Below are 19,196 nucleotides of genomic sequence, written 5' to 3' on the forward strand. Positions count from 1 at the left end.
TTAGGGTATTAAGATTCTGTTTAAAATGAGCTAGTTTTAGCATAAATCAGATAAGCCTTTTGTTCTAGATGGCTCAGTAAGAAAAAGCTCAGCTTGCTTTTGACTTGCTTTGCTTAATTGCTTTTCTTCATTAAAAAAGATTATACAATGAAAAAAAATTCATAATTTCTTCCTGTCCTTGAATTCCCTTCCTGACTGTGTTTTGGAGAGGTAAAAATTATGTGAAAGTTATGAGAGTGATAATTATTAGAGAGTAAATGAAGCTTAGTGGAGGAAGGGGGATATTATTCAGGTGACTTGCTAAGTCTCTCGACACTTTGGACCTAGAGGTAACATTTAAATTAATAATAATTTACTAGGAGTCAGGAAATATGTGGTAATCTGCCTTAAACCAAGGTAACTGTGAAATTTACAAAAATGAGAATCACAGTAATTGCTTCAAAATGGAAAATGACTTAAATAATAGAATCATAAATTTAACTAGAACATTGGAAGTTTCCTAGTCCAAATGCCTATTCAGCAAACTCCTCTGCTATTTCTGTGATGGGTGATGATTCAAACTCTGTGTGCATTTTCAAAAGGAGGGTATGCTTGCTACCTCACAAACTAACAGTCTTGTTAAGGAGAGTTTTAATTATTAGAGTTTTTTCTTTTTTTTGAATCAAAATCTGCCTACTGAAATTATTGCCAATTAGCCACCTGCATGTTGCTATTGTTGCTTCCTAAGATATTTATTGAGTTTCTCCAGTGTGTTGTGCTCTGTGTTTTCAGCTGATCTGGACAAACACATTCTAATTCCTCCTTCACGTTAAAAGAATAATAATTTCTATAAATATATCCCTCACCCTCATACCTAGACCCCAGTTTTTCTTTTCTAAATTTTATATCTTCAGTTTCTAACTCCATTTTTCACAGTGTTGAAATCCTTCCCAATTCCTTCCTGGCTATCTCGTCCTTCTGGTCTGGATACACTCTAACAGTCGGAATATTTCTTAAAGTCAATTCTAAAATTAACCACAGTTCCTGAGATGAATGAGCAGGGATGGTAAAATGGAAGCATGCTTTTGTTTCTGGAAATAGTGACACCTACAATCAAAGATGTGTATGTGTGTGTTTTTGGTTAATTTTTTTTTTTTTTTGGTCACTGTTATCGTTCTGTTGCCTCATACTGAACATTCATTCAGTTGAAATGTCTGTTTATTTTCACATACTCATAGGTCAGCCTTCCCATTCTCTACTGAACAGTTAATATTATGAGCCTACTTGAAAGCATGAAACATAATTGTATTCAATTCCATTTTTAATCATTAAAAATAAATGTCTACTCAGTGTTCTATGCAAGATGCTAGAAATATAAAACTAAATAAAGCATGATATGAAGCAAGATATCTGTCCTGGAGAGATATATAGCTCAGTAATAAGTAAAAACGTGTTTTGCATGTGAGTTTCAACAGTTAAAACCTTTGAGATGGAAATTATTTACGAGGACCTATATTCCTCATTAGCTGGATTTCATAAAATGACTTGTTGTTCACTGAACTGAGTTTGGAATGAAAACTGACCTTTTCCAGTCCTGTAGCCACTGCTGAGTTTTCCAAATTTTCTGGCATATTGAATGCAGTACTTTCACAGCATCATCTTTTAGGATTTGAAATAACTCAGCTGGAATTCCATCAACTCCACTAGCTTTGTTCCTAGCAATGCTTCCTAAGGCCCACTTGACCTCACACTCCAGGATGTCTGGCTCTAGGTGAGTGATCACACCATCGTGGTTATCTGGGTCATTAAGATCTTTTTTTGTATAGTTCTATGGATTCTTGCTACTTCTTCTTAATATCTTCTGATTCTGTTAAGTCCATACCTTTTCTGTCCTTTATTGTGTCCATCTTTGCGTGAAATGCAACTTCTCTGTGGTTAGATTAGATAGCTGTTACTTTGGTCAACAGTGTTAAAGTCAGAGATAGTTAAAGTTTAAGTTGAAATCATCTGGGTGGTGAATCCTATGAGAGCAAAGAAAGAGAAAGAAGAGTCCCCAAAGTCATTTCAGTATCATATTTGTTTTAGTTTATTTATTAAAAAAGAAAACAAACTTACAGCCCTATCTAAATAAAAATGCTTTATTTTTCCTATTTATATTAGTCCTGTAAAATAATATATTCATACTGGGTGGAAATATATACTTAATATCTTAGTGTATGGAATGAAAGGCACTTTTGCAAGTACTGTCCTTCACTTCCTCATGCTCTTCAAATAATGCTGGTAGATTTGGTTGAGTTGAAGTAATAGATTAATACATTAAATCAGTATATTAATTTTCAGCTTTAAACTACTTTCTCATATTTTCAGTTCAGTTCAGTTCAATCACTCAGTCGTGTCAAACTCTCTGCGACCCTGTGGACTGCAGCACGCCAGGCTTCCCTGTCCATCACCAAACCTGAGCTTGCTCAAACTCATGTCCATCAAGTCAGTGATGCCATCCAACCATCTCATCCTCTGTCATCCCCTTCTCCTCCTTGCTTCAGTCTTTCCCAGCATCAGGGTCTTTTCCAAGGAGTCAGTTCTTCACATCAGGTGGCCAAAGTATTAGAGCTTCAGTTTCAGCATCAGTCCTTCCAATGAATAGTCAGGACTGATTTCCTTTAGGATGGACTGGTTTGATCTCCTTGCAGTCCAAGGGACTCTCAAGAGTCTTCTCCAACACCCTAGTTCAAAAGCATCAATTCTTTGGTGCTCAGCCTTCTCTATGGTCCAACTCTCACCTCCCTACATGACTGCTGGAAAACCATAGCTTTAACTAGACAGACCTTTTTCGTCAAAGTAATGTCTTTGCTTTTTAATATGCTGTCTAGGTTTGTCATAGCTTTCCTTCCAAGGAGCAAGCATCTTTTAATTTCATGGCTGCAGTCACCATCTGCAGTGATTTTGGAGCCAAAAAAAAAAAAATTAGTCTGTCACTGTTTCCATTGTTTCCCTATCTATTTGCCATGAAATGATGAGACCAGATGCCATGATCTTTGTTTTTTGAATGTTGAGGTTTAAGCCAACTTTTTCACTCTACTCTTTCACATTCATCAAGAGGCTCTTTAGTTCCTCTTCACTTTCTCCCATATGGGTGGTGTCATCTGCGTATCTGAGATTATTGATATTTCTTCCGGCAATCTTGATTCTAGCTTGTGCTTCATCCAGCCCAGCATTTCACATGGTGTACTCTACATATAAGTTAAATAAGCAAGGTGACAATATACAGCCTTGATTTACTCCTTTCCCAGTTGGAACCAGTCCATTGTTCCATGTCTGGCTCTAACTGTTTTCTCTTGACCTGCATACAGATTTCTCAGGAGGCAGGTAAAGTGGTCTGGTATTACTGTCTCTGTAAGAATTTTCTCATATATTATCTCATAATAACTCTCTCAGTTAAAGGGACATTGAAATTTGACTTCCTTGGCAGATGAGAAAATGTAACTGAGTAACTTTCCCAAGTTACACGATGATGGCAAAGTCAGAAGTGGATAGTGATCCTAAGTTTCCAGCCTAAGACCAAGCTACACCATTCATGGATTTTTGAGGATGGAGTTAATACAAGGCAGGCACTCCTGAAGGAGAGCAGAAGATGTACTATTTCTCAGTAAATCCAGTGCTTCCTCACAAACTTATTAGAAAACAAAATTAACTTATATCAAATTGTTTTACTGACACTATTTTCCAAGGTGAGCTACAATGAATTCTGTTTTAGAGTCATGAAAATCTTTCTTTTGTAGTATGTGTGTGGATTTAGTACTTGAACATTAATGTCCCACCCCCTTTTGTTCCTGAGAAACCTTGTTTTTATTCTTCCATTCTGAACTCAGAATATGATTCAGCATCCTTACCTGTGTCTATTTTTACTTCAGTGGTTCTTGTAAGCAAAATGATTAAAATGTTTTTGTATAATGAATATTGCCATGAATAAACTGTTTATCTTGCCCATCTGATTGAAGAAAGATGAAAGAAATCTAGAAAGATTTCTAGATACTCATGTAGGAATTAATGATGTTTAAGATTTGTCATAATCTAATATAGTCATCCATCTCAATGGTCATTTGAGTTTATGCTCTTCCTCGGGGTGGGGGTGGGGTGTATATTTGTATACTCATTTCCTGAATCTAATGGCTCTAACTTGCCTTTGGAAAACTACATCATTTTCCAACTGAATTCTGGATTTGCCCTGAAGTAGGCAGTGCTCTATTCATTTTTCTGGGAGTGACAGCATATGGGGGCTTTTTTAATCCCTTAGTGTCTTCTATTTGTTATGCATCTTGCAGTGACAGATAAAAACCCGTCTGTGAACACTTTGAAAGCCTAAAAGAAGACAGTTTGATGAATATAAATTAGCAATGGTATTATCATAATTCACATTTACTAGAGGATATGGAGACTGTTAGAAATTTCTTTTGTTGTTTAATCTTTTGGATTACCTAGTTGTTCAAATTGCATTTTCTTCATATTGTTCCACTGAACGGTTGTTGAACTTTCTTTTTAAGAACATAACATTTATTTGAAGTTACTTAGTGATATAGTTTCTTTCATGTTAATTTTCTACTAGAACCCCAGGTAAGGAACATGGAAAACATAATCAGCTCCTTCATCTTCGTTTCCTTTATTGGATTTTAATTCATTTAAGACACTCAACTCAAAATTTATGAAACCCCCTCCTGTGGGCTCAGGAGAACTGGAAAATAAGCAGAACAAGGTCAGAGTACTTATATATTAATGGTAAGAAAAAAAAGTTAATGATGTAAACAAGAAAATATATAGTGTGTCAGATAATATCACATTTTATGGAGAAAAATAAAAGATGAGTGGGACCCAAGAGTGCACAGATATGAAACAAGTGTAATTTTTGTGTTTGTCAGAGAAGACTCTCAATTGTGTGACATTTGAGAAGACACCTGAAGGAGATGATTCAAAATATGTTCAGTCCTTTTGTTTCATAGAAATAAATGTTTCTTTCTACCTACAGAGGTCTCTCCTAATCCCTTATCACATCATTCTTACACTATTTTATTCCTCCCCACTGCTATGGCTGGTTTCTCTTCTTATGTCCCCCTTATTTAGCTGATATGGTTTCATGGATGCCCTTGCTCAGAAATGTACAGTTGTTCCCTACTGCCTATTGTATGATTTCTAGACTCCCCTCCATTATATATAGTAATTTGTAGTAATTATATACATTATATGTACACACTAATTTGTAAGAGCCATTTTTATCCAATAATTTCATATGTAATCCTTACTCCTAGCAAATGGATTTCTTTACTCTGTCCTGAGTAATCTATGCGCATTTCCAATTCTGTTCTCTTACTTATACCCTCCTTCCCACCTGAAATTCCATCTCTTTTCTAAATATGCCTTTCCCTAAGCCTGAGGTTTGATTAATTTATACTGACAAATATGATTTATTGTAAACTCTTTTACATCTGAAACCCTCATTGGAAGCTGATTCCAAGTATAGAAGTAGGCTTTTACAACTACTGTCCTTAAAGGATGAGTTCCTAGATATGTTTTCTTCATTGGAGTGTTGGAGTGTGACGACTTGAAATAAGGTATGGTAAGGATTGGGGATTTAGAGAGGTGGGATCCATCATGCATTTACAAAGCCAACTTGTTATTGTTCAGTCCCCTAGGCTGAACCCTGTCACTCAAGGGGAAACAGAAGCTCACAAAGATTGAGTTCCTTGTCATTGACCATGGAGACATGTTATTTTTTTCATTTATGTTGCCTAGTCTTTCCTTTATAACATCCATGTTACATTAGATTGCCTAATTCTCTGACTAAGTTATGATTAGCACTTTATTTGCAAGAAAAAATTCCCTACTGGTAGCTTTCTTGTCTCATCCTTTCAGTCATTATATATTTTAAAAATACCTTCTGTGTGCCTAATACCATAGTACATCTTCTATATCTCCCATGACACATAATATACTGCTATAGTGTGTATTTAAAAACCGTTAGTGATTGCTTTGATGTGGAAGGCTTTAGAAAGCTGACATTTATGCTTCTTAAACTGAAGTTCATATATTTGACTTAATTCTGCCAGATATCAAAGCTTCCATGACATCACCTACACGGGGTCATGTCAAGCAAAGACGCTGTAAACAAGAACATAGAAGTGATTTGTTTGGTTTCCTGTAACCTTTTTTCCTCAGCCTTTCCACAGATTTTTCTTTTAAATATATCCTGCAAAACATGACAATGAAGTTCAGCAGCTCTTCAAATAGGACTTTGGTGTAATTTATACCTTTTTTCTTTTTTAAAGTTTTGTTTGTTTGTTTTTGTTTTTTTATTTTCTTCTTCTTCCTCTTTTTTTAAACAGGGCTAGCCTTGTGCAGGAATATAAACTCAGGGGAAGCAGGACCCATATCTAATACTGGCAGGGAAATAAGTAAACAACAAGGTCTTGAAATGAGGCAGAAGGGAGGCTTGGGATTTAAATAAACACAATGCAGTACAAAGACACACATTTTAAGACCCATCCCACCTCACTTTGCTTTTCAGCCTTAAAGCATGAATGTTGTTGCTGCAATCAGTTTTCTCTCAGAAGAATTTTCAATTGTGCTGCATCAGAGATTTCAGGGATGAACATTTCTGAAATTACAATGGAATCCTACTAATTCAGATTATTGATGTGGAGATTTGCTTGGATTTTATGGGCTTAGAATTATGTGAAAAATCAGAATTAAAAGTCAACTCACTGCTTCAGAATATGGTTCATTTATTTTGGTGACTGCAGTTTAACTTTAATTATTTATGTCTCTGTGGAATAGTCCTTTGGCAAATGCTCCACAGAAAATACATCATCATTTGTTTTCAGGCTGTGTCTTCATTCAAATGTGTTAACTCAGTGTTTAATAGGTGTTTCTTTCAGTCATCTATATTAAGAAATAATTTTCAGTTTGTCTACAAGAATCCCAAATTTGCTTTCCAAAGTCGGTACTCTATTTGAAATCCAGTATGACTCCTTAGACATTTAGTATGCTGAACAGAAAGCTTTCCTAAAGATTTGTGTGTTTTTTATCTTGGTTTAAGAAAACTAAACAGTTTACTCTTTAAACTATGTTTTACTGTTAATATCCTATATCAATATAAAATGTACTTAATATTTGATTAAATATATTTAAATATACTTTCAAAGCATTAGTTTCTAGGGAATAACTTATAAATATGTTCTTTGTATTAAGCAATTATCTTATATGTAAATTAAACATTTAAGTAGGTGAGAATTTCAGTTTTTAAATGATTCATTGATAATTCCATAGTACATTATAACAAAATGAATCAAAGGAAGAACACAATGTCCTTTACCATTTATTTCCTTACACTGTTGGAACAAATGCATCTGTTTTATTTGCCATTTCATTAAAATGTGTTGTAATTCTTAGAAGCCAAATATAGTATAGGATTACCTAAAGAAGCTTTTGAAAAGTTTGCCCTTTATAAAATTAGAGGTGAGATGCTCCCCCTCTTCTCTCATGCATCATCTGAAAACTGTTCCAGAGCGAAGCTATAATTACCTGTATTTAAAAATGAAATTGTAATTAAAATCTTTGTGAGTTACCTTGAAAGTAGTAAGAAAGGGCTCTAAGTCTCTATAAGGGCTAGTTCCAAGAGGAAATGATTTCATACATAGCATAGGAAACGAAATGAAATTAAGTTTAATGTGAAAGGATCTTATAATGAGAAATGGAAAGACTGACATAATGCCACTGAAACATTTGACTGGATAAGACCAAAATTAACCAACTTAACAGGAGAACTTTTTCTTCAGGTTTAACAAGATTTCTAGACCTAAGGCAAGTCAAGTAAAATTTGGAAGTTGTGTGATATTTCAAATCTAAACTAAACATGTCCAGTGACTTTCTAGTCAAAACTGGTAAAAGGTATACTCTTGCCTGATCATCCAACCTATTGTGATCAATTTTTATTACAGTTATTTTTGTTTTTGCTGCCACTAATTTTATGAAGGAATGATTTATATATTATAAATAGCATCCATTTAGAGTGTACAATTTGAATTTTTAGAGTGGTACACTTGTGAAACCAAAATATAATCAAGGCACAGAGCATTTCCATTATTTCCACAAGATTATTTATGTTCCTTTGTATAATCCCCTGTTATATATTCACCTGGACCCAGAAAACCACTTATCTACTTTTTGTCACTATAGATTAATATTCATTTTCAGTCAGTTCAGTAACTCAGTCATGTCCAACTCTTTGAGACCCCATGGACTGCAGCAATGTCAGGCTTCCTTGTCCATCACCAACTCCTGGAGCATGGTCAAATTCATGTCCATCGAATTGGTGATGCCATCCAACCATCTCATCCTCTATTGTCCCCTTCTTCTCCTGCCTTCAATCTTTCCCAGCATCAGGGTCTTTTCTAATGAGTCAGTTCTTCACATCAGATGGCCAAAGTATTAGAGCTTAAGCTTCAGCATCAGTCCTTCCAATGGATATTCAGGACTGATTTCCTTTAGGATTGACTGGTTTGATATCCTGAAATCACATGGTACATGCTCTTTGTGTGTGATTTATTTTACTCTGCATAATGAATTTAAGATTCATTCATGTGTTTATTATATCAATAATTTATTACTTTTTATTGGTGTTCAATCATGTTTTATATGTTTTATTTATACACCTGAATCATAATTTTATTAATATCAAATGGTACATTTAAAATTCTGTATATTCCCTCCATGAACGTCTCTGGTAGCTCAGCTGGTAGGAATCTGCCTTCAATGTAGGAGACTCCGGTTCAATTCCTGGGTCGGGAAGTTCCCCTGGAGAAGAGGTAGGACACCCACTCCAGTCTTCTTGCCTGGACAGAGGAGCCTGGCAGGCTGTGGTCCATGGGGTCACAAAGAGTTGGACACGACTGAGTGACTAAGCACAGCACAGCACATAGTCCCTCCATACCTAGAATAATCCTTTATAGATAGTTGAAATTCTTTGGTTGATTCATCTTTCTGAAAATAGATATTGCAACGGAGTTTTGGAATGACCCTGGTATTAATGGTACTCATTGCTGGAGAAAATGTGCAGGAAGTAGCAAAATAAGAGATCATTTATTCAGCAGATGCAATATGCCAGTTATAATGCAAAGTTTTTTGCATGATCTCTTTTATCTTTACAGCCAGTCCTATGTAGTATTCATATTCCTATGCTCATTTGATAGATAAAACATAGGGATGAGAAACTTGACATTTTGTACACAAGCTGATAAGCAGTAGAGATACTGGAGTTCAAAGCTATTGCTCTTAATTGTATTACCCCATTTCATCAGAAAAAAAAGAAAAGCTGTTTCATGTTCCTCCTCTGCTCAAAACACCACAATTTCACCCTATTTCTTTCAAATTTAAAATGAAAACCCATACTGTAGCTACAAGGCACATGCTATTAGTTTCCAAGTGAATTCTCAGGCCTCCTGCCCTCTCTCTCCCACACAGTGTCCTCTTTGCTGTTCCTCAGGCACATGATCAGTGCTGCCCTCTGAGCACCATGACTACAGTGCCCCTTTCACCTGTCAGTACACTTACCTGACTCACTCACACTTTTCAAGTCTTTGCTCAGATTTTTCTGCACTGAGATCTATTCTGAACCTTTTTTTAAAAAATAAGGCAGCCCTGCACCCCTAACCTTTTGCCCTGCCAGTTTCTTCTAGTTTATTTTAGTTTCTTCTTTCCCTTTATTTTCTCCATAGCACCTACCATTTTCTCATATAAACATGAATTACTCATTTTATTAAGTTTAATGATTGTTGCCTGTCTCTCGCTGCAGAATACAGTCCCCACAAGAGCAAGTATCTTTGTCAACGTTGTTACCTGATTTATCCAAAATAATCTGGCACAATACTCTCTTGGTTCAGGCTGCTATAACAATTACCATAGACTGGGTGACTTAAACAACAAACATCTGTTTCTCACAGTTCTGGAATTGAGGTAGTCAAGATCAAGCTGGTGATAGATTTGAAGTCTGGTGAGTATCCACTAGATCCCATCTTCTGGTTTGAGACGATGATAATCTTCTCATTGTGTCCTCACTGCAGAGAGTACAACTCTCTTGTCTCCTTTTTCAGGGCACTAATGCCATTTGTAAGGGTTCCGCTTCAAAATCAAATTACTTACTGGAGAGCCTACCTCTTAATACACTGGTGGTTAGTACTCACATACATGAATTTTGAGAGGACCCAAACATTCAGTCCATAATAAGTGCCTTGCACATAATAAGTACCCAGTAAAAGTGTTTAGAATGTGAGCTGGAGTATTTTTGGTTTTTTTTTCCTACCAACTAATTTTTCTTCTCAAAAGAAATGGCCTTAAGCAATATTGTATGACTTAAGAACAAGGTAAAAGAATATAAACATTGATATCCAGCTCTATAAGAGGACTCAATGAAGAATTAGAAAGTTTCTCACTTTAATCTCTTCTACAGTCTTTTGTCTCCCTTATATCTTATTAGCTCACAATACCAGTAATTTTCTGGATTTCTTTTTAGAGCTGTAAGTACCTGGGAGATTTTGCAATAAACACCTTGGTCCAAAAATCCTGAATTTGGGACTTTGGAGAGTTGTGGACTAAATGCATTTCCCATGGGTTTTGAAATTTAATGACCTTATATAGGGACTTTTCTTATCAAAGCAGTCTTTTGTCTTAGTCCACTCTGACTTACTCATTTTGGTGTCCAACTCCCAAAACATTATCAAGTACATTGACTCTAATACAACTTATTTATTTTAGGGAAGTGAAATAGATAAATGTAGCAAGTTGCCTAGAATGAGGGGCTTCCCTGGTGGTTCAGATGGTAAGGAATCTGCCTGTCAATGAATGACAGCTTTGAGCCATTTGCCCTGAATGGGGAAAATAAAAATCAGTATTGTTGAAGCACTTACCAATCAATTATAGTAAAGATTAATTAGAAAATGCTATCATTTATGCCCTTTTAAATCACATTTCTATTGAATTCCTTGCTTAACACCCATAAACTAGCTCATTGTTTGTGGTCATTTAGGTTCAAATATGGTGTGCTTTCTTTCAGCATCATAAATTTCTCTTAAATGATCTGTGATGTAGAGACGCTTCCATTAAACTTGGTGAAGGGGAACGTGAATGAATCTTTTGTTATTTACTCTTGTGGTAATTCATTTGTGGTGGGAACCCTATTCAAAGTCAAAATGTTTTATTTATTTATGGGTTTTTCATGTAGCTTTTTTTTTGAAAAGAAGGCATGATTACATTTGATGTAAGTGTGGCATAGGAGTAACACGAAAGGATTTCTTTTTTTTTTTTGATGCTTTTTTTGTTTTATTTTTTATTATTATTTTTAAAATTAATTTATGTACTTTAATTGGAGGCTAATTACTTTACAATATTTTAGTGGTTTTTGTCAAACATTGACATGAATCAGCCATGGACGCACATGTGTTCCCCATCCAGAATCCCCCTCTCACCTCCCTCCCCATCCCATCCCCCAGGGTCATCCCAGTGCACCAGTCCAGGTTTGATGCATGAGACAGCATCATTTCTTATTTCTAGGAAGAATATAATCTTGGGAGAAGGCCAAGAAACTTTTGTGTCATAGATGAAAAAAGTATTCGATTTTGAGCCATCTTGACATATAATTTATCTCTGTAAACAAAACTTCCTGTGCCCAATTTTATTTCAATTCATTAAAAATATAAAACAGCTTTTCTCAAATGATATCCTTTTCTAGTTGATTGAATAGGAGAAAACATATTTTTTGATAAGTTATTATTTTAGTGCAGAGTTAATTGCTATATATATTATATAACTACCTAGGGAGTCCACAATTATATTAGCAGCTATTTTTACATTACTCTTAATGGACAGTGATGGTAAATATTTTCTGTGTTTAACAAGCCTTAGACACTATAAAATAAATTTGTACAAATAAAATACTCCCCGTGTTATTTCAACTATTTTTCTGTTTACAAAAAATATTAATTAAATATTTCTGCTTCTGTGAAAAATTTGTAAAATAGGAAATTCCACGTGAATAATCAGGGTGAAATCTTGAACTGTTCTTCCAATTGACTTTAATTCTCTTTGCTGAAAGTAAGGAACAATTACTGACAGTCTTCCCAATTTCATTGTCAAAACTCTGAGAATGAGTCAAGAGTTGGAGTCAATGAGTCAAGTGTTGGAAAATCCTGAAAGATGCATAAAGTACTATGGAAATCCTCATTAACAAATTAAAACATTTTTGTTTATCAAAAATTATCCTACATTTGTGAATGTACACACTTGAGTTATGGTTTCCCTGCTGGCTCAGACGTTAAAGAATCTGCCTGCAATGTGAGAGACTGAAGTTTGATCCCTAGGTCGGGAATATCCCCTGAAGAAAGGACTGGGAAACCAATCCAGTATACTTGCCTAAAAAATTCCATGGACAGAGGAGCATGGTGAGCTACAGTCCATGGGGTTGCAAAGTGTCAGACATGACTGAGCAACTAATACTTTCCCTTTCATTCTGAATTATTTTACTGTGATTATGATGTTTTCCCTATGTAATTAAGGTGAATGCTATCAATTCAATAAAAGTAAAAAACACATAATAAAGATTTATCTTAGAGTAACATTTTGTTTTTATGACATGAAGTCATCTCAGATGTAAAAACAGCTTCTAAGAAGTATTGCCTGGTCTTTTAATAGTTCAACAATTTAGATGAGACAGCTAAACCCAGTCCTATATCAAACCCTATAACAAAGTGTTCTAGTAAGGCTGCCTTCTCTACTGAGGATCTCAAAGAATTTTTACACAAATGTCAGATGTTTTATTATGAGAATGCCTCTTTTTAGTATTCAAGTAGAAAAGATTTCACTATAAAATGTTTATCTTTGGTTTTTTTTTTTGCATTTGTCAATCAGTATATGAAAAGTGTTATAATGTGTTGTGAAAGTGAAAGTGTTAGTTGCTCTGTTGTGTCTGACTCTTTGTGACCTCATAGACTGTAGCCACCAGGCTCCTCTGTCCGTGGAATTTTTCAGGCAAGATTACTGGATTGGGTAGCCATTCTCTTCTCCAGAGGATCTTCCCAATCCTGGGATTGAACCTGGGTCTCTTGCATTGAGGGCAGATTCTTTACCATCTGGACCACCAGGGAAGCCCCAATAATGCAGTAACCCACTCTAAATTAATAGATATTTACATGTACATCTATACACATATGTGTGTTACTTGAGTGCTCCAGGGGACAGAGGCTCACATGTAGTTAGGGCTACAGAAATCTGTTGAGGAGTAACAACAATCTTTCAGTGAAGGATAACTAAAGAAAAAAGCAGGATGAGGGGTATGGGCCACTAACTACAATACAGATCTGATTCTTTCTCAGTCAACTCTGTGGAGTGCTCAGGAGCAAAGATGTCTTGGTAGAGGAGTTCCTAGGTGGATAGATGGCCAGGCCGCTGCCCTGAAAATGCTTAGTCTTTGGCTGGGGGCTATCCAGGAGAGCATAACCTCAGTAGATCCTGAAAGTGCTGATTGTTGATGGTTATCAGACTACTATACTTCTCACAGCTCAATAGTTTGCTGTAGAAAGGGACACTAGCATATGGCAACGGGCACACCTTCATAGCTGTTCTAACTGGAACACAGCTGTCCCAATTTGCTGTTCCAATAAGTTTGCATGCATATGTTTATGAGTAAATATATCTAGGTGTGGTGGCTCAAGTGGTAAAGAATCTGCCTGCAATGCAGGAGACTTGGATTTGATCCGTGGGCCAGTCAGGAAGACCCCCCAGAGGAGGAAATGGCAACCCACTCCAGTATTCCTGCTTGGGAAATCCCATGGACAGAGGAGCCTGGTGGGTAGCAGTCCATGGGGTTGCAAAGAGTTAGATATGACTGCGTGACTAACACACATATATATATTTATACAGTATGTCATATATGTTTAAATACAGAATGTTCATCTAATTTGCAGTGGTATCTTCCACTCCATAAATCTGTCAAATTCATAGATTTTTTCTCAGTATTTTAAGAATTATATTTTAAGATAATTTTGAAAGATCAAAAAATAGCCACCATCTAGTGAAGGCTGTATTAGGGGAAGTTCAGGCTGATTAAGTGGATCTTTCTCTGGTTAACCATAAACATTATTGCATTTGTTAGGTCACCAAATAAATTCTGCATAAACATATATTATTTCTGATAGGTGAAAAGTCCTTAGTTGAGACGGATTAATGAATTGGGATACTTAAAGCAAAGAACTTGATATTATCCAATCTTAGGAGAAGGAAATGGCAACCCACTCCAGTATTCTTGCCTAGAGAATCCCTTGGACAGAGGAGCCTGGTGGGCTGCTGTCCATAGGGTCGCACAGAGTTGGACATGACTGAAGTGACTTAGCAGCAACAGCAACGAGAGATAGTGATCTCCCAGTTCCCAGTATTTGATTAAAGACAGATCGCTATAAGAAGCAGTAACTTCTATCAATAGTTATTCCTGATATTGCATTTGCATTTTTAAGATTTCTTCTTCCAGTGAAGTAACCATTGCCATTTTCTGTATCAGGGCCTTTTCACCTGTTGATCTTTCTGCATGTACTGCTCTCAGACATTGATGATACAAATGTCCATGCTTCATTGTAATCTCTGTTTAAATGTCATCTCTCCATCTAATCTGAAACAACAGTCCTTATTCCCATCTTCTCTGCTTTGAAAAAAATATAGTTACCCCTATGTGGCATTATTTTAAATAGTTATTTATTTGCTTATCTTTTTATTCCGATAAAATTGCATATTCTTTAAGGGCAGAGATTTTTGTCAGTGTTGTATACCCCCAAACTCTAAAATCCTTAGTGTAAGGTGTATATAGTAGGCAGTTAAAATTTATCTATTGAGTAATGAATGGAATGATGATGAATGAATGAGGAAACAAATGAATAATGTTGAGGGTAGTCTCTACCCACCTTCCCCTCTCAAAAATAAATTGTGGTTGTTTAAAAGCAAGTGTTTACCTAGATCTGGGTTTATGGTATATTACAAATTCAGGTGAAACTTTGCCATCATGTGGGAAAATGAAAATTTTTTGCCAGTTATATACTTACTCTAGCAAGATTTGTTAGAGAGAAAGGATGTTTTTCTCGCCTTGGCATGTAATTTTATGAATTACATGAATTACATAAAGCAGTCTGCTTTAACCAGCCCAACACTTCAAATAATGACAAGTTAATTTTTATGGAATTTTTCCTTCATGTAAGTATTTGAGAGTTTTTAAAACAGTGTAATTCTCAGCAAGATCAACAACAGTCTTGCAATCTTCTGTCAACTTGCAAAGTCAGATTCTTTTGTGTGTATGTTTAGAAATAAACATAGACAGTTCCATTCATAGCCACTAAGAAGTGAAGAAAAGACAGACAGATGTGGCCTTTGCAACCGACCTTCTGTCCTGTGCTTTTTGGTCAGTCTGGTGATCATGAAGTCTCCTATCAATAAGGCTAAAATTAGTATTGATTTCAACTTGCCACTTTTCTATTTTTTTTTCTGCCTCTGCAGCAGCAATATAGGAGATATTCTTTTTTTCCATGTCATCATCATGGTTCACTTGGGCTACATTTTACTTTACAATTAAAAGATAAACATATAGATTTTTCAAAAAATCACTAGTATTTTCCCTAAATAGTCAATAGTCACTGACAGACTGTTGCCCTGGCTGAAAATTTTGACTGCAAGGAAACCATACAATATTCTTTTTCCAGTATGAGAAATCTAAGCCACCAAGGAGTAAAATATTGACCATGTATAAATACATCATGTGTGTTTTTCTAAACTGTGAGTTAGAATATGTAAATTTTGCAGTATTTTGTTAGAGCTTTAAAGATCAACTTTCTTATTATATTGAAATAAAATTTAGGAACAATAATTGCAATGAAATCTAATTATTAGAAGTTTGTGTTTTGTGTATAATGCAATAAAATATAAATCAAATACCATTCTATCTCACTAAAGCCATGGTATTTAGACATTTCATTTCAGAATAGAGCCAATATGAGCTCATAGTTCAGTTCAGTTCAGTTGCTCAGTCATATCCAACCCTTTGTGACGCCATGGACTGCAGCACACCAGGCTTCCCTGTCCATCACCAACTCCCAGAGCTTTCTCAAACTCATGTCCATCGAGTCAGTGATGCCATCCAACCATCTCATCCTCTGTCAGCCCCTTCTCCTCCCGCCTTCAATCTTTCCCAGCATCAGGGTCTTTTCTAGTGAGTCAGTTCTTCACATCAGGTGTCCTAAGTCTTGAAGTTGCAGCTTCAGCATCAGTTCTTTCCATGAATATTCAGGACTGATTTCCTTTAGGATTGATTGGTTGGATCTCCTTGCAGTCCAAGGGACTCTCAAGAGTCTTCTCCAACACCACAATTCAAAAGCATAACTTCTTTGGTGCTCAGCTTTCTTTATAGTCCAACTCTCACATCCATACATGACTACTGGAAAAACCATAGCTTTGACTAGATGGACCTTTGTTGACAAAGTAATGTCTCAGCTCTTTAATATGCTGTCTAGGTATATCATAGCTTTCCTTTCAAGGAGCAAGCGTCTTTTAATTTCATGGCTGCAGTCACAATCTGCAGTGATTTTAGAGCCCCCCCCCCAAAAAAAAATAGTCTGTCACTGTTTCCATCGTTTCCCTCTCTATTTGCCATGAAGTGATGGGACCAGATGAAAGAGATGGGAATACCAGATCACCTGACCTGCCTCTAGAGAAACCTGTATGCAGGTCAGGAAGCAATAGTTAGCACTGGACATGGAACAACAGACTGGTTCCAAATAGGAAAAGGAGTATGTCAAGGCTGTAAATGGTCACCCTGCTTATTTAACTTATATGCAGGGTACATCATGAGAAATGCTGGGCTGGAGGAAGCACAAGCTGGAATCAAGATTGCCGGGAGAAATATCAATAACCTCAGATATGCAGATGACACCACCCTTATGGCAGAAAGTGAAGAAGAACTAAAAAGCCTCTTGATGAAAGTGAGAGAGTAGAGTGAAAAAGTTGGCTTAAAGCTCAACGTTCAGAAAACTAAGATCATGGCATCCAGTCCCATCAATTCATGGCAAATAGTTGGGGAAACAGTGGCTGACTTTTTTGGGGGGTTCTAAAATCACTGCAGATGGTGATTGCAGCCGTGAAAGTAAAAGACGCTTACTCCTTGGAAGGAAAGTTATGACCAACCTAGATAGCATATTAAAAAGCACAGACATAACTTTGTCAACAAAGGTCCATCTAGTCAAGGCTATGGTTTTTCCAGTGGTCATGTATGGATGTGAGAGTTGGACTATAAAGAAGGGTGATTGCAGAAGAATTGATGTTTTTCAACTGTGATGTTGGAGAAGACTCTTGAGATTCCCTTGGACTGCAAGGAGATCCAACCAGTCCATTCTAAAGGAAATCATTTCTAAAGGAAATCAGTCCTGGGTGTTCATTGGAAGGACTGATGTTGAAGCTGAAACTCCAATACTTTGGCCACCTGAAACAACGAGCTGACTCATTTGAAAAGACCCTGATGTTGGGAAACATTGAGGGCAGGAGGAGAAAGGGCTGACGGAGGATGAGATGGTTGGATGGCATCACCGACTCAATGGACATGAATTTGGGTGGTTTCCAGGAGTTAGTGATGGACAGGGAGGCCTGACATGCTGCGGTTCATGGGGTCGCAGAGAGTGGGACACGACTGAGCGCTTGAACTGAACTGATGGGACCAGATGCCATCATCTTAGTTTTCTGAATGTTGAGTTTTAAGCCAACTTTTTCATTCTGCCCTTTCACTTTCATTAATTGGCTCTTTAGTTCCTCTTTGCTTTCTGTCATAAGGGTGGTGTCATCTGTATATCTGAGATTATTTATATTTCTCTCAGCAGTGTTGATTCCAGCTTGTGCTTCATCCAGCCTGGCATTTTGGATGATGTACTTTGCATATGCATTAAAGAAGCAGGGTGACCATATACAGCCTTGATGTACTCCTTTCCTGATTTGGAACCAGTCTATTTTTCCATGTCCAGTTCTAACTGTTGCTTCTTGTCCTGCATAAAGATTTCTCAGGAGGCAAGTCAGGTGGTCTGATATTCCCATCACTAACAATTTTCCACAGTTTGTTGTGATCCACAGAGTCAAAGGCTTTGTCATAGTCAATAAAGCAGAAGTAGGTGTTTTTCTGGAGCTCTCGGGCTTTTTTGATGATCCAGCAGATGTTGGCGATTGGTTCTCTGGTTGGGATTCCCTGGTGGCTCAGCTGGTAGAGTCTGCCTGCAATGTGGGAAACCCTAGTTCGATCCCTGGGTCAGGAAGATCCCCTGGAGAAGAAAATGGCAACCCACTCCAGTATTCTTGCCTGGAAAACTCCATGGATGGAAGAGCCTGGTGGGCTACCTTCCATGGGGTCACAAAGAGTTGGACACAACTTCACCTCCTCTGCCTTTTCTGTATCCAGCTTGAACATCTGAAAGTTCATGGTTGGTTCATACTGTTCAAGCCTGGCTTGGAGAATTTTGAGCATTACTTTGCTATTGTGTGAGATGAGTGCAATTGTGCAGTAGTTTGAACATTTTTTGGCATCACCTTTCTTTGGGATTGGAATGAAAACTGACTTTTCCAGTCCTGTGGCCACTGCTGAGTTTTCCAAATTTGCTGGCATATTGAGTACAGCACTTTAACAGCATCATCTTTTAGGATTTGAAATAGCTCAACTGGAATTCCATCACCTCCACTAGCTTTGTAGTGATGTTTCCTAAGGCCCACTTGACTTCATAAGATGATAATAAATGACTTTTCTGGTGCAAGATTCTGTTCATATTATTCTTTTAGTTTTTCAGTATAAATGGGAAAAAAAGATTTCCCTGAAGACACTGCTTTCGAAGAACCAGAAGTTCTGATTACAGTAATCATAGTCATACCCATATTACTGACCAAATATTGAATGTATTTGATCTCAACTTTGAAATATGAGTGTATTAAATACCATTAAATAGTAGTGAAAGAGAAGTATGGCCTGATGAGTATACTAACAATTCACTTTTTTTTTCGTACTTTAAACTCTGAAGTAAATAATAGTTTCCTCAAATACCACCATTTAAATAAGAAATTCCATTCCAGTTCTCCTATTTTATCATACTTTTTCAATATATGGCATGAATAAT

General features: G+C 36.5%; 1 protein-coding gene across 30 annotated transcripts in view; it reads left to right on the forward strand.

The window, feature by feature from the left end:
• The window catches only part of NRXN1 (neurexin 1), a 1,199,463-nt gene that overhangs the window by 132,539 nt on the left and 1,047,728 nt on the right, over window positions 1–19,196 (forward strand). The window contains exon 5 of one of the 30 annotated variants that reach the window (XM_081593714.1): window positions 14,932–14,957. The exons of the other annotated variants lie outside the window; for them this stretch is intronic. Within the exon in view, the coding sequence (XP_081449840.1) occupies window positions 14,932–14,957 (26 nt within the window). The remainder of the gene's footprint in view (window positions 1–14,931; window positions 14,958–19,196) is intronic. 30 annotated transcript variants of the gene reach the window in all.

The sequence above is a fragment of the Giraffa tippelskirchi genome, chromosome 4 (assembly GCF_054371585.1).
Source record: "Giraffa tippelskirchi isolate mGirTip1 chromosome 4, T2T-mGirTip1v1.2.pri, whole genome shotgun sequence".
Classification (NCBI taxonomy): domain Eukaryota; kingdom Metazoa; phylum Chordata; class Mammalia; order Artiodactyla; family Giraffidae; genus Giraffa; species Giraffa tippelskirchi.